A 24,128-nucleotide genomic window follows, 5' to 3' on the forward strand; every position below is an offset into this window, starting at 1 on the left:
ATGTCTCTAAGCACACTGTTTAATGTAGAGGACTCTTCTCAAAGTAAGCAAAAGTGTACCCCAATACATGCTGTGGCAAGCTTCTCATATGATCACAGTCCAGTAACAAACTGGTTTAGAATGGTTTTGCTCCACATTTTGAATAGCATGATTATTTAGGAGATGAATGATGCTTTCTTTCTCTACTGCAACAAACAGTAAAATAAAAATATAAAATATGTATACTATGCATAAATAAAGATACTGAAAAAGATGAATAGAGAGTAATGCAGAGTAATGTTTTAATTCCCCCAGCAAGACTTGCCATCGGGGCTAGAGAAGAGCTGCCTCAGGACTGCAGCTCACTCTGCACTGCACTGTATGCCACTCACCTCGACACATGCAGACTGTTAGAACGTAGTTGATTTGGTTGGGGAACTTTGTATGTTTCTGCAAGTTGTTATAGGGACTACTTATGAAGGTTCAGATGGTGAGGGATATGATGAGCTCTGAAGTTATCTGTACATTTGTATATATGTATTGATTAACTCATCAGTGGATGGATTGATTGTTAACCTCTACACCCAACATGGGGCTCAAACACATGACCCCGAGGTTAGGAAACACATGCTCCTCTGACTGTGCCAGTCAGGCAGCCCAAGCTCTAAAGTTTTTATAAAAGCAATCACACTGCAGCTACAAGTGTTCTTTGATGTCTTAATGTGATATACTGCACAATGTTGCTCACCTATGGCTGCCTCAAGAGTCACCTCTGTGGGAGGGGTGGGGAGTGGGATCCTTTGGTTACCAATGTCTTTGCCTCTTTTATTTTGAAGTCTTTTTTAGACTAACAGCTGTTGTCTGTGGAACATGCTAGATCTGTCACAATAAACGATTCATTCTCCCTGGTGAAAAGATGGAGCTTGAAGTGGGTGGGTGGATGGGGAAAAAGTCTGATCACAGATGGCCTCTCATTTAACTGTGTCTTTGGATAGGGCACCTTTTCAGTTACTAAATGAATGTGATGGAACATTTTGGGGGAAAACACTGTGGCACTGCATGTATCCCGGATTGAGAGAACAGTTGTTCATACCTCTGCATCTTCAGGCTATGAAAAGGCAAGATGGGATAACTCAGCTTGGTATAATAGAATTTTTTATAAAGGCCTCCAGACAGAGGTTGATAAATGGTATTTTCCTGGATGGGGAGTGAGAGGGAGAGGAGGGAAGATGACAGGAACATTTTTAGATTTTTCAGGGCTACTACTGAGGAATAAATGTGATGTACATGAGAGTACCTAGGACATTCAACCAGGGAGACAACGATTCTTTCATCATCACCTAGCACGCACACACACACACACACACACACACACACACACACACACACAGAGAGTTAAAAACAGAACAAAACCATAAATATTCTCATTATCCCCAAGTTAAATAGTATTTCTTGAACCTGCCATGTACTGAATCCTTGACATATTTTATCATTTACTCTTCAAACTCACCTGGGTCTTTCTAACTCCACAATCTACCAAAAGTCTTCCCTGCCATCATAGGGGAGACTCCGCCCTTACCATTGCTGAGAGAATCTGCACTCCCGGGACTGTGCTGCCTGGAGACCAGATCACTCCCTGTCTTCCTCATCTCTGTGTTTTCGTTACATCTTCTTTTCCAGTAGTTGAGTTCTTCACGATCAGATTCCTGACAGCGCCGCAGAACCGCCATGGAGCGCCTTGTCTTCTCTACCATTTCCATAATGCAATTCAGAGCCTAAATCAGAGAGGAAGTCAGGCAGATATAAGATTAGGACTGTCAAATAACCAATACTGAAAATTAAGGACAGGTAAACTATAAAGAATGAAGGCTTAAGTATCTTACAGTTTAGCAATATCAGCCTATATATGAAAGCCTTGCTTAACAGCTTCTTTTTACTTATTTATTTAATTTGGTGGGGAGGGAGACAGAATCCTAAGCAGGCTCCATGCCCAGCACAGCCACAACATGGGGTTGAATATCACAATCCTGAGATCATGACCTTAGCCAAAATCAAGAGTGGGGAACACTTAACCAACTGAGCTACTCAGGTATCCCCAACAGGTTCTTTTTAAATATATATACAATGCACAATATTTTTTTTGGATTTCAAAATAACACTTTTTGGATTCTTCCAGGTTGAAGCAGCCAGAGTCTCTCACCATAATTCTTTAAATATTCTGATAAAACCATATTATCTCTGCCTAAATACATCAAGTTACTAGATTAGGCAGAAGACAGCCACTTAACCCAGTGAGCCAACCAGGAGTCCCTCTCATTTGTTTCTAGAGAAGCACCATTTATTTAGCATTTCCTATATATTAGATCCTGTGATAAGCACCTTCTATTATATTATCACCTACCTTGCTGTGAATTAAAATATTACAGTATTCTTTTTTTAAGATATAAAAATTAAGGCTAGAAACATTAAAAACAACTTGCCCATTGCACAAAGATAGGGAGTAGCAAAGCTGAGATCTGAACTCACAGCCTCGTTTTTTAAAATTGATTTTTATTAAAGGTTTTTATTTATTTATTCATGAGAAACACAGAGAGAGAGAGGCAGAGACACAGGCAGAGGAAGAAGCAGGCTCCATGCAGGGGGCCTGATGTGGGATTCAATCCCAGCTCTCTGGGATCACGCCCTGGGCTGAAGGCGGCGCTAAACCGTTGAGCCACCCAGGCTGCCCCACAGCCCCGTTTTTAACCATTATACTTTATGACTTCATTTGGTTATTTATTTTTTTTTTTACTTTTTTTTGACTTGACTTCATTTGGTTATATCCTGAAGTAATTACCCCACTGCAAAGATTTGGGAGTTACTCTTATCTCTCTAGCTAGGGGAGTAGCAGATACATCAGGTTTATTTTATTTCATTTTATTAATTCATAAGTAGGCTCTACACCCAAAATGGGACTTGAAGTGCTTGATCTCACAATCCTGAAATTGAGAGTCACATGCTCAACAGACTGAGCCAACCAGTTGTCCTCATGAATCAGTTTTTATTGTAGATGATATGGATCTGGTTAACTTCACATCAGGCATATGTACTCCATTACTATTGGTAATATTAAGAAGTAAAATATAATAGGAAAATTATACGTCATAAGATTCTTACATGATCAAGATGTTTCCATTCATCTGCCCACTCCCTTTCGGTCAACCGGTGGTCTACCAACTCATCTTGATAGCCTCCATTTAGACCTATTAGAAATGAGAGATTAAATTTGAAGACAGAGGAAAGAATACAATAAACAAAATTCTATCAAGTAAAAACACACACATCCGTACCAACTGTGAGCACACTACTAGGGCAATGATTCAAAATGGAGTGTAGGAAACACAAAATGACATAAAGCCAACAACAACAACAAATCACCATTTAGAATATATAACAAACTCTGACAAATCAGTTAAAAAGGCAAACAGCCCAAAGGAAAAACAGTCAAAAGAAATAAAAAGATATGCCACAGACAGAAAAGCATAGATGGTCCATAAACACATGAAGACAGTAAAACTGTAAGAGTACAAGTAAAAATCTCTACTAAGATAGCATTTCATATCCATATATTGGAAAAAACTAAATTGTCAGATAACCCTTAGTACTGGCAAGGATGTAACACAATGCAAATACTTAACCATCCCAAACAGAGTGGGTACTGTACAAGCATTTGGAAACAACATAGTATTACTAAAAAATATGTACATTTTTAAGTAAGCTCTATGCTCAACATGGGACCTGAACTCAATCCTGAGGATTGAGTTAATGCTCTACTGACTGAAGAGTCAGGTGCCTCGCACAATTTTTTTTTTTAAGATTTTATTTATTTACTTGAGAGAGAGAGAGAGAGAGAGAGAGAGAGAGAGAGAGAGAGAGAGAGAGATAGCCAGAGAGAGCACAAGCAAGGGGGAGAGGGAAAAGCAGATTCCCTGCTAAGCAGGGAGCCTGATGTGGGGCTTGATCTCAGGACTCTGGAATCATGAATGACCTGAGCCGAAGGCAGATGCTTAACCAACTGAGCCACCCAGATGCCCCCAAAATATTTTTGTATGGTTTTGATTTATATTTAAATTTGTAGGAATGCAATGACTGTGTGAATCAAAGGTATAATGAATAACTTTCCACTATTTTGAAAAATCATATGATACCACATATGACACCACTGCTCACAGCATTGAAATCATTAATATAACATGGCTGTTACCAACCTAAATTTACAGGTGTTATATTGATAGTAAACCTGTATCTGTGTAAGCACCTGCTTATTTTATGGGATCTTCTTGTGCAGTCATGCCTGAGCACTAACATATTCTAATAATTTCTTATATATTATGAATTAGAATATTGATCCTAAAGTTCTAAGACAGGCTATAGTATCCATAACTTCCATTTTAGGAGAGTAAAGAGGAGGGGCTGCAATATATTTGTTTAAAAGGAGGAGGGAATAAGTGGTTTGGTAAGAATTGAGAACTAGGGCACATGCTTTCAAGAGGACTAGGGAAAATTAAAGAATCTATAACCAGCCAGGAAGACAAATGGTTAAACCTAAAACAAACCATGCAGGAGGAGGACTGAAGATCTTTCAAGGAGAACACATCAAGACAAAAAAAATTTTTTTTCTAAAATTGTTAGAAATGAAAGGAAAATCTGAGCACAACACAGCTCAGCTTGTTTTTAGCACACTTCTTCCTCAGAAAGTAATGGATCAAACTAGTTAAAAGTATATGTATGAATACAAAAGAAATCAATAGCAAGCTTCATTTTCAACGTAAAAAGAGAGTGATATGGGAGAAAAGGGACTGGACCACACAAAAAGCTGCCAAGGGAGGTGCCACAGCATACTGGCAATGTATCCAAGCTTTGGGAATCAGATAGCTGGGGTCTGAATCTTGTCTCTGCCACTCTAGCTATCTGATTTTGGCCACAATCCCCTCACCTCTTATCTGTAAAAAGACGGTGAAAACTGCACAGGACCAGTGTGAGGACTGAATGAGACAATGTACATATGATGTACATATATTGCAACCTAAGCAGTACCCGTAAGTAAATGTTGGCAGCTGAGAACACCATTTGTTGTCATGGCCCCCACCATTCAGCAACCACTGCATGAAGCCAGAGCCCTACTATGATCCTTGCCTCTGAAAGGTGCTAGTGGGCTAAGTCTAAGTCAGAATGTGGACAAGCAAATGTGCTGCAATTTTTTATTACTCCATGGGGCACCCCACAAATGGAAATGAAGAGAAAAACCGGGAAATTAACAGCTCTTCTGTTTTCTGTTCAGTAGTTACTCCAAAGAAACCTATAGTAAACTTGTATGAGGATAACACAACAAGCTTTGTTCAAAACGGATCTTGGATAATGTTTGTTAGGGGCCTTTTTGCTTCCTCTTAAATTTAATGGTCACTGATGATGCATGTGCGAGGCATTCCAAACGTAGCAATGACCCAGCACAGGTAGTAGTATCATCTCCATTTTAAAAATTGAATAAACTAAGGCTCAAAGAGCCTAAGCAACTTGCATAAAATCACACAGCTAGTTAGGATGCAGGGTCAAAATTTAAATTTAGATATGCCTTACCTCTTGATCTTCTGCTTTTAAGACTACATATCTCATATCTTTTTTAATTTTAAAAACACTTTACTCTGAAATAAATCCACACTTACAGAAACACTACAAGAATAGTATAAAGACTTCTCATCCATCCTTCAAGCAGATTTCCCAAATGTTAATATTTTAGCTTATTTGTTTTATTTTTTTTTTGTTTTAACATATTCTAGTTTTCTGTAACATTTGAGAATAAGTGATACCTCTTTATTATTAAATATTTTAATGTGTATTTCCTAAAATTTATTCAATTCTACTTCTATCATGTAAGAATAGCAATAAGTTATGAAGGGAGATCAATTTGAAATGAGATCACTACAACTCTAATATTTTTTTTTAATGTATATTGTTTTATCTGATCAGTGGGGAAAAAAAGCACTGATTGTATCACTTTGCTTTTTATAACTGACTAGGAAAGAAACATAAAAATTCAAGCTGAATTTAAACCACTACCATGCTGCTTATGTCACTTACTAAGATTGTGGTGTCTATCACGAACTTCACGATGTTCTAGCATCTTGTTGGGTTCACGATACAGATGTGAAGTTGCAATATCTTCTAAGGTGTAGTGTTGAAGAGGTGGAGGAGTAGGATGGAACTGGCCCCCAGGATTCATGAGGGGTACAGTGAGGGCAGGACTATGTCGGGGAGCAGGGCTGATGGTGCACACTCTCTTGGCGGGAGGCTCAGGAGGAATTGTATCTCTTTCAAAACTGTTCTCTTCCCTTCTGTAGAAGAAACAGAAGTACAGATTTGAGCCCATCAAATAATGTTCACACAAACATGTCCTAAGCACTGACGTCGTGCTATATGCACTTTCACAAATAGGAACCATGGTGTGACATAAGGCATGACCTGAAATGTCTCCAGGCGCCAGGCAGATAAGAGAAATTGCTGATTTATTCCAGCATGAAATTAGAGGTCAAATCTATCCAAAACCAGACAGAAACATCTCAACTCCATGAAGCAAAGGAGAGATGATAGAATTTTCTTCTGTGATAGGATATAGAGGATTATAGGCTCAACTACCTTCAGTGATGTTTCAGGTCAAATGTGATGCTCTGGAGGACAGTTTTTGGAAAGAAACAATTCGTCACATTGGAGAAAAAAGGCTCACACAATGAATACACTTGCAAATTGGTACAGTTTCCAGTCATTTAGCTTGAATTTTCACACATTTTCCATTGTGTTAAAATATTGCTTCTTTGAATAACACTTTCAGACACTCATATTGGAATTTTCAGAATAAATTAAAAGGTGATTTACTAACAAGTATCAATTATTTATTTATTTATTTATTTATTTATTTATTTTAATTTATGATAGTCACAGAGAGGGAGGCAGAGACACAGGCAGAGGGAGAAGCAGGCTCCATGCACCGGGAGCCCGATGTGGGATTCGATCCCGGGTCTCCAGGATCGTGCCCTGGGCCAAAGGCAGGCGCCAAACCGCTGCGCCACCCAGGGATCCCACAAGTATCAATTATTAATTGTTATATTTTATTACTAGATTTCATAAATTGGAAAAATGCTTTGGACCTTCTGTACTTCTTATGATTCTGGATTAGAAGACCCACAGAATGTGGAGAGTGGAATAGAGTGGAGTCTCTCACCAGGGATATAGAGTCATCTGAAGAGTTTTTGTTTTTTGTTTTTTTTTTTTCATCTGAAGAGTTTTTGAAAAGTACTTGAGCCTGGGGGGGTATGCCTATAGATTTTATTTTTTAAGATTTTATTTATTTTACACCTATAGATTTGAGAAACATTCTGCAGTCTAATGTTGGGGCAAAATAAATCTAACCTTAGAAATTAAGTCCATACCTATATATAACTACAGTAATCAAATTCTATCTTTCACAAAGGGGAAGCTCAGAGTAATTCCAGAAAAGGACAACAAAGCACTTCTCTGCTCACCTCTCTGGACTGGGCCTCTTTCCATTTCCATGAACTTCTATGAGCAGCTCTGAAGAGTCAGCAGGCGATGCAATACTTGTGTTGAGCAGAAGGTGTTCGTGCTGAGCCAGGTACTGGGATGGGGTCTGCTTGGCGGCTCGAGCGCAGTGCAGCAGTTCCCGCTGCAGCAGGGGCAGATTGGCCTTGAAAAGAAGAGGCAGGGGCTGGAAAGCAGTTTTCCAGGTGTTGGGCCCTACACAACAGGGCTTGGCAAATGAAAAGACTTTCACAAACAAGACAAAAGCCCTTCTCTCCTTGTGAGCCTGATTTTTATTAGGCCTCTCTCTGAGAAAAGTGGCATCTATAATACAGAACTTGAATTACTGGTTAACTTGTCACTTGCCCCAACAAGGTATAAATACCCTAAAGAGGAAGACTCTGCTTTATTTGTTTTTGTGGCCTAGTACAGAGTCAAAGCTCAATGAAGGTTTCTTGAACATAGTAAGTTAAAAATTTATACATTTTGGGGGCATGTGGCTAGCTCAGCTGGTAGACCATGTGACTTCTGATCTCAGGTTTGAGAGTTCAAGACCCAAGTAAGGCATGGAGCCAACTTAAAATTTAAAAAAAAAACTTTTTTAAGCACTTATTTTTGAAGACTGCTCAGTTAGAGAATTAGTACTATCTACACAGAGGTAGGAAGAATTCCCTCTTTCCTCTATCGTTACAAGTAAGTCTTGGTTTCTGGCTTTCAAATCCCAACCAATCTCTGACAGCACTGGTCAACCTTTCATGTGACAGCTGTCATGGAATTCTGGAAGCAGTAATTATTCTGGGCTGATAGGAATATAGGGTTTTGAAGAAAGTATTGGGAGTGTTGACAATAAGCTCTGAGGATGCACAAGTAATCCATGGGCAAAATCTATTTCTTGGTGTGGCACTCTAGTTGGATATGTTTCCTTATTTTGTAAAAGGATAAATAACTATGTATGGTTTATATTCCCTTTTCAAACTCAGAAAATCTTTAATGGGGACAGACATATGAAATACCCTATACATCTATAAACATCACTCTAAGCCCTTCACATGTAAAATGTACTTTTCCTATATTCCTTCCATTAAAAAAAATAATTATTTTTCTACCCAAATTTAAGAACAATTCAGACTGAGCTCATAATACAAGTCTTTATCTCAAGGGCAACAGATGAATAAAAGGAGATTTTTAATAGATCCAAGTAGTCATTCCTTTACCAAGGGTTAATTTAGCAGGCACCATAATTAGTGACTGTTTTAAAGCAGAAATTGACAAAATCCAAACGTTAGCAAAAGAGCTGCCATAACAACCTACCTCATGCTGTTTTCCAAAATAACAGAGTTACGAATAGGGAATTTGACAATATAAAACACTTTTAAAATCTGTTCTAGGGCAGCCCGGGTGGCTCAGCGATTTAGTGCCACCTTTGACCCAGGGCATGATCCTGAGGAACCGGGATCGAGTCCCATGTCGGGCTCCCTGCGTAGAGCCTGCTTCTCCCTCTGCCTGTGTCTCTGCCTCTCTCTGTGTGTCTCTCATGAATAAATAAATAAAGTCTTTATAAATAAATAAACAAACAAATAAAGTCTGTTTTACCACCTCAATCTTGTAGCAACTCTAAAACACAAAAACATAATTTTAAAAAATACCATAACAGATCTTTACATCTGTGATATATGCCTTGAATGAATTTTTAAAAATATGCTAATTATTTCCTATTAACAGAAATTTCACAAATCTTTCTTGGTTCTGGAGTCTTTTTTTTTTTTAAGATTTTATTTATTTATTCATGAGAAACACACACAGAGAGAGGCAGAGACACAGGCAGAGCGAGAAACAGGCTCCATGCAGGGAACCTAACGTGGGACTTGATCCCGGGTCTCCAGGATCACACCCTAAGCTGAAGGCGGCACTAAACCGCTGAGCCACCTGGGCTGCCCTTGGTTCTGGAGTCTTAAGGGAAATAATTGTCTATCAGCTCTGACACAGAGCAAAGAAACCAAGATAGAACCAGTACAGCTGTTTCAGGGCTGAATAAGGCTCCAAAGACTGCTCTGAGAACAGAGGCTTCAATGCTATCAGAACAGAGCCACATAGAGCCTAGGCACCTGACACCTATGCATTTTCTGTTTGTTAGCTATACTTTAGTTTTAAATCCTTTTTTTATTTTAAGATTTATTTATTTATTTTTGAGACAGACAGAGAGAGAGAACATGCATGTGAGCAGGGGGAGAGGCAGAGGAAGAGGGAAAGAAGCAGATTCCAGGCTGAGTAGTGAGCCAAGGTGGGGTTCCATCCCAGGACTCCAAGATCAAGACCTGAGCTGAAACCCAGGTGCCCTTAACTCTAATTTTAAAAGAATTAAGAGGGATGCCTGGGTGGGTCAGCAGTTAAGCACCTGCCTTCAGCCCAGGGCATAAACCTGGAGTCCCAGGATTGAGTCCCACATTGGGTTCCCTGCATGGAGCCTATTTCTCTCTCTGCCTATGTCTCTGCTTCTCTCTCTTTCTCGGGTCTCTCATGAATAAATAAATAAAATCTTTTTAAAAAATAAGATAAGGGGGATCCCTGGGTGGCGCAGCGGTTTAGCACCTGCCTTTGGCCCAGGGCGTGATCCTGGAGACCCGGGATCGAGTCCCACGTCGGGCTCCCGGTGCATGGAGCCTGCTTCTCCCTCTGCCTATGTCTCTGCCTCTCTCTCTCTCTCTCTCTATCATAAATAAATTAAAAAAAATTAAAAAAAATAAGATAAATAAAGACTTAAGAAATTGATAAATACTTCAGTAACATGACCCATTTTCAAAATATTATATTACATTACATTATATTTACACACTTCTGAGCCGAAGGCAGGTAACTGACTGAACCACCTAGGTCCCCCATTATAATATTTGCTTAAAGATTTTGTTTTATTTTATTTCTTTAAGATTTATTTGCTTATTCATGAGAGACCGAGAGAAGCAGAGACAGGCAGAGGAAGAAGTAGGCTCTTTGTAGGAGCCTGATGCCGAACTCGATCCTGGATCCCAGGATCACGACCTGAGCTGAAGGCAGCCACCCAAACACTGAGCCACCCAGGATGTCCCAAAAGACTTTTTTTAAGTAATCTCTACACCCAATGAGGGGCTCAAACTCACAACCCTGAAATCAAGAGCTGCATGCTCCACCAACTGAGCCACCCAGGCTCCTACACTATTATATTTCTTAGGAAGTGAAGGTAAAAGCAGGTAAAAAGGGGTATATTTATTTTAGCAAATACTTTAGGCTTTGTGAGTCAAGAAGCAATACTGAAGATATTATGTGGGGAACTCCTATACAAGAGAGAAAACAAACTTCCACAAACTCTGTGTTGACAAAGGTCAACAACATAAACAATGGAATATAATTTTTTGTAATATTAGTGCACTACTAATAAAAAGGATGGAATTCATTTTGTTGGAGGGTTGGATTGAGGATTACATTTACCTTAATTGGAGCTCAGAGTTAGTGTTCCCTATCACGAACTGATTACAAATGTTTACTTTTAAAAAACATTCTTCTTACAATGCCTGGATGACTCAGTCAGTGGAGCATTAGATCTTAATCTTGGGGCAGTGACTTTAAGTCCCACATTAGGTGTAGAGTTTATTTAAAAAAAAAAATTTTTTTTTAAAGATTTTCTTTCTTTATTTGACAGAGAGCAAGCACACAAGCAGTGAGAAGAGCAGAGGGAGTGGGAGAAGCAGATTCCTCATGGAGCAGGGAACTTGACGGGGGGCTTGATCCCAGGAACCCAGTATTATGACATGAACCAAAGGCAGACGCTAACCCACTGAGCCAGCCAGGCGCCCTGGATGTAGAGTCTAAAAACAATTTTCCTCTCCAGAGCTATAAAAAACTATATGGTGAGCTGGATCTGGGTCATAGTTTTCCAAACCATGCCTAGTCTAGAGCACACTGGTATTTGACTCTTGTCTTTCATCACCCTTTAGCTACTTTATACTTTGCAAATTAAAGATAACTGTTAGCAATGCAAAATCATTGCTATCTATGGACATATATAAAATTATGTGTAGAAGAGCTTCAACTGACTTCCCCTGCCTACTCTATAGAAGCCAATTTTACATATATATATGCCAATAATCCTGTCCTCAAGGGCACCTGGGTGGTGTCTTAGTTGGTTAAACATTGCCTTAGGCTCAGGTCACGATCTCAGGGTTGCTCAGTGGAGAGTCTCCTCCTCCCTATCCCTCTGCCCCCTACCTGAACTCTCTTTCTCAAACAATAAAAAAATCAAAAATAAATAAAATATTTTTATTTTATTTAAAGATTTTATTTATTTATTCATGAGAGACACACAGAGAGAGGCAGAGACATAGGCAGAGGGAAAAGCAGGCTCCCTATGAGAAGCCCAATGTGGAACTTGATCCCAGGACCCTGGGATCATGACCTGAGCCAAAGCCAGATGCTCACCCACTGAGCCACGCAGGTGCCCCCAAAATATTTTGTTTTAAAAGTAATCTCTATACCCAACATGGGGCTTGAACTTGCAACCCTAAGATCAAGAGATCTTACTCCACTAAGTCAGCGAGGCAGTCCTCAAATATTTCCAAGGAAAAATAAATAGAAGACAAAAAAAATAATAATGTAGATGTGATAAAATATTAACATTTGCAGAATGTGACTGAAGATACAGTGTGGTATACAGGAATTTTACTGTACCAGTTTTCAACTTTTGAGTATGAATTTTCAAATAAAAGTTTTTTTAAAAGGGCATATTAGATATAAATTTAATACTGCCTTATTTCTCAGGTTGGTAAAGCAATTCTGAACAATGCTTCCCAAAAGCTATGTTTTAGGGAACATGAATTCCAGAGGACATGATCAGAAGCTAGACTAACTAGGGTTGGGGAGACAGCAACATTGCCTTCCCACAGCTCTTCTGTCCTAAGGATAAGTGGGAAGTGTAAGGCTTCTGCTTTGTCTGACAGCCTCTTCTCAAAACACACACATTTCACCACCACAAACAAAAGATTTAGTGTTCAATTACTTCCTCTGCTAAGAGCCCAATCTCCACACCGTCCCACAGTCACCTCCAGCCCATTCATTTGCGTGCTCCACCTGCTTCTGTGTGGTACCAGCAGTATCTACATGTGGACCACAACTCAAGGCTTTTGCAATTCTTATCTCTCCAAGTATATAAGTAAGGCTTATCTGCAGACTACATTCACATTTTTCTAGCAGACCTAAGTAAAATAAAGATATGAAAATGTGGCAAGTCACCCTGAGATCATAGAATAGGGATCAGCAGCATATTTTGAGGAAATGTGAAACATAAATTACATCCAGGAATTATCTCATAAAATTACCTTGAGGAATGGAATCACAAAAGGACGAAGAGGAAAGTTTGTAGCCTCTTGAAGCTTGCAATGGAATTCTTCAATTGTTACTGTTGAGTTCTGAAAAAATAAATAATATTGTCAACTGCTAAAACTGGATACTGTTCTTCTTAATATAAATCTGATTGTGCTAAACCATTTATTTTTATTTTTTTAAAGATTTTATTTATTTATTCATAGAGAAATAGAGAGAGAGAGGCAGAGACACAGGCAGAGGGAGAAGCAGGCCCCACACAGGGAACCAGATGTGGGACTCGATCCCGGGTCTCCAGGATCACACCCCGGGCTGCAGGCAGCGCTAAACCGCTGCGCCACCAGGGCTGCCCAGATTGTGCTAAACCATTTAAATCAAAGAAAATGATAATTTTAAAAGCACTACTATAAACTGAGATCCCTCTCAAAGGTCAACCAAACTTTCTTTGTGAAAGAAATCTGGCCTCATTTATTTTTTCTTTAGTACTCCAAATCTAAATTCTGCTCTGCACTCCGCTGGGGGTGCAGAGTAGGCTACTCCTTTCCACACTATTCATGAAAAGAGGCACATGGGTCCCTTGTATTGCGGAGTAGAGGGCAAGTCACCTTAGATACAGAAAACCAACCCTACACTGTTCCTAGAAGGAATAATCCTGAACGAGTCTAGGATGTCAACTTCTTCATAGGCTCTGCCGACCTCCTAACATCAGTTTCCTAAATCTTATAAACAGGAAGTAAAAAAAAAAAGAAGAAAAAGAAGAAGAAACAAAGCAGAATAACGTGTGCCCTCTACCTTCGAATGGTCTGCTTATATATATTAGAGTACCTGGAAACAGACAAACATTAGGAAGATTTTAGTATTTCCAGTAAAGTTATTAGCACTTCACTTGTATTTTTTCAAAAGAGTAGCTTTTTTTTTTTCCTTTTAAGTAGAGGCCATATCCAGCATGGAGCCCAATGCGGGGCTTGAACTCACAACCCTGAGATCAAAACCTAAGCAAAGAACAAGAGTTGGACGCTTAACCAACTATAACACCCAGGTGCCCCAATAAAAGTCTAGCTTTATTTATTTTTATTTTTTAAAAGATTTATTTATTTATTTATTCACGATAGACACAGAGAGAGTGAGGCAGAGACACTGGAGGAGGGAGAAGCAGGCTCCATGCTGGGAGCCCGACGTGGGACTCCATCCCGGGACTCCAGAATCAGGCCCTGGGCTAAAGGCAGGCACTAAACCTCTGAGCCACCCAGGGATCCCCAAAAGTCTAGCTTTAAATAGGATTCTCAGCTCTATTGCTAAAGAAAATATATAAAAATATTTTCTTCAAAGTTCACAATATATTTTTATTTAATTCCTTAAAACACAGTGTAAGTAAAAAGCAAAACAAATTTAAGCATTAATTTGAATTCTTGCCTCCACGAAAGAACAACTACCACTACTAGGGATTTATTTTTATAAAATCACCAAGAGTTCAAAGATGTAACAAGTACCAAATGATTTACCAGCACAATATTGCTTCTTAACAATACAGAAAACATATAGATCGACTACCAGGAAACTGCATTTAAAAATTATGGTACAGAGGTGCCCAGATGGTATAGTCAGTTAAGCATTAGACTCTTGTTTTTGGCCGGCTTGGATCGTGATCTTGGGGTCATGGGATCAAGCCCTGCGTCACATTCAGCATGGAATCTGCTTAAAACTCTTTCCTTCTGCCCCTCCTCACCGCTCTCTCTCCCTCAAATAAATGAGTAAATCTTTAAAAAAATTATGGTACAGTCATACATCAGAACATTAACAGAGGAGGGACAGATCTGCATGTATTAATAGGGAAAGGTGTCTGTAACATACTGTTAAACGAAAAACCAGAAAAAGAACAGTAGGCTTTTCTATAAGCCATTTCTGGAAACAACACACACACACATTTATACAGTCTTTTAAGTGTCTGGGAAGATGATTACAATAGCAGTTATTTCTGGATATGAAATTATGTTTGACTTTCCAAATATATTAATATTCAGTAAAAATACATACTTTTTCCTGAAGGGAAATGTAACCATGTTAAATGAAAATATTTGAAGTTTACCTCATTTCACACCAAAATTCTTTATTTTTTAAAAGATTTATTTATTTATAAGAGAGAGAAAGAGCAGAACTACACACTGAGTGCAGAGCACCACGTGGGATTGATCTCACACTGAGATCTTGACCTGAGCTGAAACCAAGAGTTGGATGCTTAACAGACTGAGCCACACAGGTGCCCGCCCCACACCAAGATCCTTTTAAAATTTAACTGATTCCCTGATATGATATCTGTACAATGCAACCAAAGGTACTGCTAATCAGAAATATAAAGAGTGTAAAAGAACATGCTTTTCCCTACTACAATGAATGTAATCAGGCCTGAAAAAGTAAACACAAATAGAGTAAATATATTGAAAAATATTCCTGAATGACTTTTAAATTTTCTTGTGGACAAAGAAGGGAAAGAATGAGGTGTGTGTAGCTAGAGAAATAGTGACTTAGGCCAAGAAACTCACTCAGGACAGGACTACATATACTGCAGATGCAAGGCAATCCTCTGAGAGAGATGATAAGCCACTATTAATGGAATAGTGCCATTATCTTTCCCTCTCCTTCAGTTATTTAAGTAAAAGCATAGTTGTATTTTGTAAGAATTCATAGTGTAGCAGGAAAACAAACATTAAAGTATGATCAAGACAGAAGTGAGCAGGAGACTACTGGGACACGGAGAAGACATGCTGGAATCAAACTTGGGAGGACAAAGAAGGCTTTAAAGATGACAGGTAGATGAATGTAAAATGTTGAGGGATCTGGTCTCTGGATCACAAGGGCAACATCCTGGACGAGCTCCCAAATGTTGTGCCCAACACTGCGAATCCAAGAAACCACCAAGGAGCTGACACTGATGCAAGTACACGAGGATTTATTTACAAGCTTGAGCTTGGGTCCAAGTATACTCCACACAGCAGAGCAGAGGCTTGAACCCCGAAGTGGGTTACAGTTTTTATGGGCTGGTCTAGGGGATTTTCAGAAGGGGTGGAGGAATTTTTTCCATTCCAATATGGGGGAAAGGGAGGGGGAGTTTCTTAAGATCTGATATGGGATTCTCTACTGGGGGCATTCTGAGCTTTATTGTCTTTCCGATATGGGATTCCCTGCCTAGGATATCCTGCAGTTTTTCCTATAAAGCTCAGCTCTTATTCCCAGGGGCCTAGATGGCTGTACTTGTGCTAATGCTAAACTTGAGGTGCAATGGCCTTAATTTTTCTTGGCATCCACATTCAACACCTACCATGGTCTTAGAAGATAAGGGGTATAGATAGGCCAACGACTAACATTTCTTTTACCTTTTAAGAGATAAATATGATCATAGGAAGTTGTAAAAACAGAACAGAAAGGTTCTCCCATAGTTTTCTGTAACTACAGTGCAGTATCACAAGGGAATAAACATTGATGAAACTGTGTATAGTTCTATATCACTTTAGTATACATGTGTATTCCATGTAATCACCCCTGCAGTCAAGATACGGAACTATAGAGGGGGTGCCTGGATGGCTCAGACAGTTAAGCATCTGCCTCCGGCTCAGGTCATGGTGTCAGGGTCCTGGGACTGAGCCCTGCATCAGGCTCCCTGATCAGTGGGGAGTCTGCTTCTCCCTCTCCCTCTGCTGCTCCCTGTGCTGGTGCTCTCTCACTCACTTGCTCTCACTCTCAAATAAATAAATAAAATCTTAAAAAAAAAAAAAGATACAAAAGTATAGAAACCTTATCTGCCTTTATGCTCTCTGGTTTAGAATATAATTGTCTTAAACACTTCCTTTAAATATACAGACAGTGATATCACACAATGTCAGAACTTTTGCTTCAACTACCATAGTTTAGAAAACTTAAGCAAAGGAAAGTCTATTGTATTGGCTTTTATTTTTGCTCTTTCCATTTTTTTTTCATCTACTATGGTATTTTAAGATTTCTTCTTTTATCATTTTCTTTCTGCTTCTGAGAGGGACTTCTTTTAGCCACTCTTTTAGGGGAGGTCTGCCTAGAGGCAACTTCTCTTAGTTTCGCTTCATCTGAGAATATTTTGATTGTTCCAGAAGTATATTTTTGAAAAATGTAAGATTCTGAATTGACAGTTTTCTATCAGCACTTAAAAAAAAAAAAAAGCCACTGGCCCTGGAATTTTTCCTCTATAGGTAAGGGGTTTTTCCCTCTTGGCTTTTAAGATTTTTTTTTTTTAAATCTTTTTAAGGGGGGGCAGGTAATCTTGTTTAAGGTCTATGTTGCTTTTTTGAATCTGCAGATTTAGGTCTTTTGTCAAATTTGGGCAAATTCAGTCATTATTTCAGCTCCATACTTCTGTCCCACTGTGACTCAGATCTTCTGTTATGTTCCTTTAGGTCTCTGAGGTTCTGTTGATTTTTTAAGTCACTTTCTCCCTGTTGTTCAGAATAGGTCATTTTTCCTGTTGTTTTTCCTCTCCATTCTACTGTTGAGTTCATGCTGCTTTTAATATATCATTTTTTAAAATATTTTTTTAAAGATTTTATTCATTTATTCATGAGAGACACACAGGGAGAGAAAGAGAGAGAGACAGGCAGAGACACAGGCAAAGGGAGAAACAGGCTCCATGCAGGGAGCCCGATGCAGAACTTGATCACAGGACCCCAGGATCACCCCCTGGGCCGAAGGCAGGCACCAAACCGCTGAGCCACCCAGGATCCCTAAGTTGGTAAATTTTGTTTTGTGTATTTTTACCCTCTACTAATGACATCATTGGAAAAAAAAATTAACCCAAGCATGGCCATTTAAAGTAGATAATTGGGGGGAATCCCTGGGTGGCTCAGCGGTTTAACGCCTGCCTTCAGCCCACGGCGTGATCCTGGGGTCCTGAGATTGAGTCCCGCATCAGGCTTCCTGCATGGAGCCTGCTTCTCCCTCTGCCTGTGTCTCTGCCTCTGTGTGTGTGTGTCTCTCTCTAATGAATAAATAAATAAAATCTTAAAAAAAAATAAAGTAGATAATTGGATAATTGGGTACGTCTACATATAAATAATTCTATACTAAAAAAAGATAAACTTTTTCTTTTTTTAAGATTTTATTTATTCATGAGAGACACAGAAAGAGGCAGAGAGAGAGGCAGAGACAGGAAAAGCAGGCTCTATGCAAGGAGCCCGATATGGGACTCAATCCCGGGACTCTGGGATCATGCCGAGTTGATGGCAGATGCTCAGCCCTTGAGCCACTCAGGCATCCCAAAAGATAAACTTTTTTTGGCAAATGAGGTCTGTCATTTTTTTCTTTTACTTTTAAGTTACGTTCAAACATAGACTTCACTTAATCCTGCTAGAATTGGTATGACATTCTGAGGTCTGTTTTGCTTCCAAATATGTTCAAACTCATTTTGACATATAAAAGGCCAATTTAATTAGTCTAGATCTAATAGTACAAAATTTGACCAAAAAACACCATTTTCCCACCAAAGCAAAAATAAAAAACTTTCCTAAAGTATCTCACTGTGCCTAACCTGTTTTTGCAAACAATAAACACTGACTTTCCTTCTAGGAATCTGAAATTTCAGTAGGTGCTGGCAAACATGCCAATGTAGCCAGACTCTAGTAAAGACCTTGGGTGCTAAGTCTCTCAAAGGCTTCCCTAAGCAAAACCATTATACATATATTGTTGCATTTTCATTGCTGGTGAAAGAATGAGCTCAGTGTGACCATTCATGAGAGAAAGAGCATAAGGAAGCCTGCAGATGGATTCATCTAGATTCCAACAATATCTCTTTCCTTTAAGATCCAGCTGTGTAACCTTATGCTTCTGTAATAAATTTTACTTGTGACCACAACTGTATGCCAAGTTCTATGAATTCATTTAAGAAATCTCAAAAACCTGGGGGTAGAATTGGGGTGCTCTGACTGCTTCAAAATGCAAATGACTCAAAAGTCTATCGAGAGCAAAAAGTATAAATTGTGGTATATTCCTACAAGAAAAGATTATATAGCAATGAAAATGAGTAACAGACAACTCTAAAATACAAAAGGGATTGAATCTGAAATGAGGAAAAGTCATTTATTATATTTTGCCTTTTATGAAAGTTTTTATTCAATTCTAAGACTGGGAAGTCAGGCAGCCTGGGTGGCTCAGCAGTTTAGCAACTGCCTTCGGATCAAGGCATGATCCTGGAGACCCGGTATCGAGTCCCATGTTGGGCTCCCTGCATGGAGCCTGCTTCTCCATCTGCCTGTGTCTCTGCCTCTCTGTCTCTCATGAATAAATAAATAAAATCTTTAAAAAAAAAATTAAGGAAAAAAAAAGACTTCTCAGTCTTTTTTTTTAAGATTTTATTTATTTATTCATGATAGACATAGCGAGAGAAAGAGAGAGAGAGAGAGAGAGAGAGGGGCAGAGACACAGGCAGAGGAGAAGCAGGCTCCATGTAGGAGCCCGACGCAAGACTCGATCCCGGGACTCCGGGATCGCGCCCTGGGCTGAAGGCAGGTCCTAAACCGCCGAGCCACCCAGAGATCCCCCAAGAAGTCTTTTAAAGTAGCAGTTCTTCAACCTATGTGGGAAGATGGAAGAGGAAAAGATTTGCATGGACATTTTGGAGAATGAGGTTATGGATACCTGCCTATACTTTGCCAGGAACTGCTACAGCCCTGATTTTGAGAAACTGAAGCCTGAGTACCTGGATGTGCTCCCTGAGTACCTGGTTTATAACATCCTTGATGTACTGCATATATTCGAATCCAAGTGCTTGGAGGCATTCCCAAATCTGAAGGACTTCATGGCTCACTTTGAGGGCTTAAAGAAGATGTCTGCTAGCTGCTTCCTCCCAGGCCCTCTGTTTCTAAAGATTGCTGTGTGGGGCAATAAGTAGGGCCTACATGAGAAGTTGCCAACAAGGACCCAGAGCTGTGCTTGCTGTGTATTCTTTAACAGCTTGTCTTGCTTCTTTGTCCTCTGTTACATTCCTTTGTCTCCATGAAATACTATCAGCCCCCTTTTATCCTTCCCAACGCTGTTTTCATCTAGGCCCTTTTACATCAGCTCTCCACTTCAAATTTCCTCCCCCACTAGTGTTATCTTTCCAGGCCATTATTGCCTGAGTGGTTGCTTCACTTACAGGAGCTGGACTGGACTCCTGCCCTGTAGATCTCAGCCCTGAACTCCCCAGCCCAGCCCTGAAGCCTCTTATGGTCTGATGTGCGGCCTGGCTCCCCAGGGTGGTCCCAGTCCAGCCCTGCCTGACCCCTTAATCACTCCTAAGGAAAAAAAAAACTACCTCAGTGTTTGGAGAAATTCAAAGCTGCTTACTGGAATTATATCAACACCATAAGAAACAATAAGGTAAAACATTCTATATTTGTTTCTTTAATAAACATTGTTATCCATAAGTGAAATACAAGTTATATAAAAACGGTATTAGTCTCTAGATTTTGCCATGTTGTTACAGGTTTGCTGGCTTGAGTTCTGAGCCACACATTCAAGTAGCTGTGGACAGTGATGTTGTACTTACCACCAGTGCTAGAACAAGAGTCCGCACCTTCTCCCCAATCTCAGGTGAGATGTCATTGCCGAACTGTTGCAGAGTGGTAAGGAAGCGTTTCAATTTGCTGAGCTGCCGAGCACCACAAGTGGCTGGCAATTGTTGATTTGTTAGTGCAGATGATGTGGAAGAGGCAGGACCATTGCTGAATCTCTGTGGCGGTGATGGGGCACCATTAAGGGTAGGAGGAGAATGGTTGATGCCATTGCTTACTAAAAGAAAGCCAAAATGAAAGATTCTGTTTAGGTGCAAAACACATGGATCTGCGTTAATTTCTTCTTGTTTGAATTAACTATCGTTTATTCACTTGGAATTTTGTAAAACACATACTTAAAGTTTATAAGGGGACGCCCAGGTGGCTCAGTGGTTGAGCATTTGCCTTTGGCTCAGAGAGTGATCCTGGAGTCCTGGGGTCGAGTCCCACATCGGGCTCCCTGTAGGTAGCCTGCTTCTCCCTCTGCCTATGTCTCTGCCTCTCTCTGTGTCTCTCATGAATAAATAAAATCTTTAAAAAAAAAAAAAGAGTTTAAAGGCAGCCCTGGTGGCGCAGAGGTTTGGCGCCACCTGCAGCCTGGGGTGTGATCCTGGAGACCCGGGATCGAGTCCCACATCTGGCTCCCTGTAGGTAGCCTGCTTCTCCCTCTGCCTGTGTTTCTGCCTCTCTCTCTCTGTCTATGAATAAATAAATAAAATCTGAAATAAAATAAAATAAAATAAAATAAAACCTTTAAAAAAAAGAGTTTATAAGAAATTCTTTCTGCTCTCAATTAGGCTACTACATAGTGAGACATTACTAGGTAAAAAATAACAAAATAACAAAGACTAGGTAAAAGAATAGTATGGAGTTCTATAAGAACAAGGAGAAGGGGTATCTAACTACAGTTGCAGTGGGCAGGGATAGGTAGTATTAAGATTTCTTGCAACAGGTACTGCATGAGCTGAGTCTGGTAGAACACATATTTCCTGACTGGACACACATCTTGCACATATTTTTTGTCTTCCATCTCTGCCTTATCTTAGGGGTCCAAAGAAATAAACCAGTCAGTTACAATGTAGCATGTGAAGAAACAATCAGAAAACAGTTCTGTTAAAGTGAAAAATGTTTTTTCTTTCATTCTTTTTTTTTTTTTTGAGAAATGTTTTCTCTAGGCTATAGATTTAATGACCTATTCCTGCAATAAGGTATATATCTCTTGGACCATTCAGAGTAATTGTGCCCATCAGTTTCTCCTTGCCCCCCAACAATGCTATATTACTGCTGCCAAATTCTTGGTTACTCAATAAAGACACTATACAGGACATACCAATTCTTTATTTCTGCTCAAATAATACATGTGGTTACCTGCAGTTTTCCTATTTTCCCATTGTTCTTAGTTATTTGTTGCTAGATTTAAATTAATTTGAAATACCATCCTAAAGTTAAGTTCTTGGAGGTATTAAGTAAAAATCTCCTTTTTCACTGAACAGTGAAATAAAACTACCTGGTGCTAAGTGTCAGTAGATTTTCATTCAATCATATACAGGCTTGAAAGTCTAGGAAGGAAGGGGATCCCTGGGTGGCTGATCGGTTTAGCACCAACTTCACCCCAGGGTGTGATCCTGGAGTCCCGGGAGCAAGTCCTACCTCGGGCTCCCTGCATGGAGCCAGCTTTTCCCTCTGCCTATGTCTGTGCCTCCCTCCCTCTCTCTCTCTCTTTCTCTCTGTGTGTCTCTCATGAATTAATAAATAAAATCTTAAAAAAAAAAAAAAAAGAAAGTCTAGGAAAGTAAAACTACAACAGATATCTAAAAACAAACATTGGAGATCCCTGGGTGGCTCAGCAGTTTAATGCCTGCCTTTGGCCCAGGGCATGATCCTGGAGTTCCAGGATTGGGTCCTGGGATTGGGTCCCATGTCAGGCTCCCTGCATGAAGCCTGCTTCTCCCTCTGCCTATGTCTCTGCCTCTCTCTCATGAATAAATAAATAAAATCTTTAAAAAATAAAAATAAAAACAGAAACAGTTTAAATCAGGTCTTATAACAAATTTAGAGACTGCAATTATTTAATCTCCACTTAACTTAGAAAACTGACATTTACTTATATTGGGTTCAATGCCAAGACATTAACCATGAAAAATCTTTCACTTCCCTCTTCTTCCTCCAAGCCAGTCATATTCAGTCAGCCATACTGTTCCTACTTTTTGACTAACCCTGATGCAAACGTGATCGGGCAAACTCTTCCTCATCCTATTTATGCTTGGATATCACCTGTATTAAGAAGCACTTTTTAAAAAAATATTTTATGTATTTATTCATGAGAGAGACACACACACACACAGAGAGAGAGAGAGAGAGAGAGAGAGAGAGAGAGAGGGAGAGAGGCAGAGACACAGGCAGAGGGAGAAGCAGGCTCCATAAAGGGAGCCCGAAATGGAACTTGATCCTGGGCCTCCAGGATCACGCCCTGGGCCGAAGGCAGACACTCAATCGCTGAGCCACCCAGGCGTCCCAGAAATAGAATTTTTAAAAGGATATAAAACTTCATTTCATTCACTCTGGCTCAACTGCTGCAGCTACCACTCATTCAATATCAAATATTTTGGAAATATAATAATAATCAAACCTTCTGTAAAGCTGTACTTCCTAGACTCTTCTCTTACCTTTTAAAATAATAAAAATGAAAACCACAAATGTTTGAGTAAAGATAGTTGTGTAAACTTATGTAATGATATTTAAATAAGAAAATGCATATGGCACCTAGCACAGTGCTCTGACGCACTGTGGGCACCCCACAAATAGCAAGCATGTTCTGCTTTACAAGATAAAATATCTGTAAGAGAGTCAACATGTACTGGAGATATATCATGGGCACAGAATGGCAGAAAAACTAAGATTAAAATCTAGACTTGTATGTATGTATGTTTAGATTTTACATTAGGTTTTCTTCTGATTTTTGTCTGTTTAATAAGTCAGTCTGTTACATACGAGTGACTGTGGAGTTAGAGGGTTTCTGAAAATTCAGCTTTAGTAAATATTACCAATTTTCTCATACTCAAACAATGTATGGAGTGTTCAGGTAACTCCACACATGCCCAACAAAACTTGGAATTCTTTTCCATTTTGAACATTCTTGTAGGTGTATAAGGTATCCCATTGGGTTTTAGTTTGCATTTCCTTGGTAACTAGTAAGGATGAACATCTATTATATACTTATTAGCTAATGTGATTCTTATGGACTGAATTATGTCCCCCACAAATTCCTATGTTGTAATCCTAATCCCGGGTACCTCAGAATGTGATTGTATTTGGAGACAGAGCCTTTGAAGGTTAAGTGAGATCATGTGGGTGGTCCCTAATCTAATAGGACTACTGTCCTTATGAGAAAAGGAAAGGACAGCTGGTATACATAAGCACAGAGGCAAGGACATGGGAGGACACAGCAGGAAGGCTGGCTATCTGCAACCAAGGAAAGAGGTCTCAGAAGAAACCAAACCTGCTTACACCTTGATCTTGGACTTCTATGCTTTAGAGCTGTGAAAAAATAAATTTCTGTTGTTTAAGCCACTCAGTCGGTGGTATTTAGTTGTGGTAGACCCAGAAAACCTAACACAATACTCATTCTCTTTCATAAAGAGCCTTACTGGGGCACCTGGGTGGCTCAGTCAGTTAAAC

At 39.5% G+C, this 24,128-nt stretch overlaps 1 protein-coding gene across 2 annotated transcripts in view; it reads right to left on the reverse strand.

Annotated features, from left to right (window-relative positions):
• Positions 1 to 24,128, reverse strand: part of CBFA2T2 (CBFA2/RUNX1 partner transcriptional co-repressor 2) — a 147,974-nt gene that overhangs the window by 18,777 nt on the left and 105,069 nt on the right. For both annotated transcript variants that reach the window (XM_055304073.1, XM_055304064.1), the window contains exons 3-8: positions 20,447 to 20,688; positions 12,897 to 12,986; positions 7,536 to 7,717; positions 6,097 to 6,350; positions 3,136 to 3,221; positions 1,559 to 1,754 (exon numbers count right to left, since the gene is read on the reverse strand). In XM_055304073.1, the coding sequence (XP_055160048.1) occupies positions 1,559 to 1,754; positions 3,136 to 3,221; positions 6,097 to 6,350; positions 7,536 to 7,717; positions 12,897 to 12,986; positions 20,447 to 20,688 (1,050 nt within the window). The remainder of the gene's footprint in view (positions 1 to 1,558; positions 1,755 to 3,135; positions 3,222 to 6,096; positions 6,351 to 7,535; positions 7,718 to 12,896; positions 12,987 to 20,446; positions 20,689 to 24,128) is intronic.

This window comes from Nyctereutes procyonoides, unplaced genomic scaffold, assembly GCF_905146905.1.
Source record: "Nyctereutes procyonoides isolate TBG_1078 unplaced genomic scaffold, NYPRO_anot_genome, whole genome shotgun sequence".
NCBI lineage: Eukaryota > Metazoa > Chordata > Mammalia > Carnivora > Canidae > Nyctereutes > Nyctereutes procyonoides.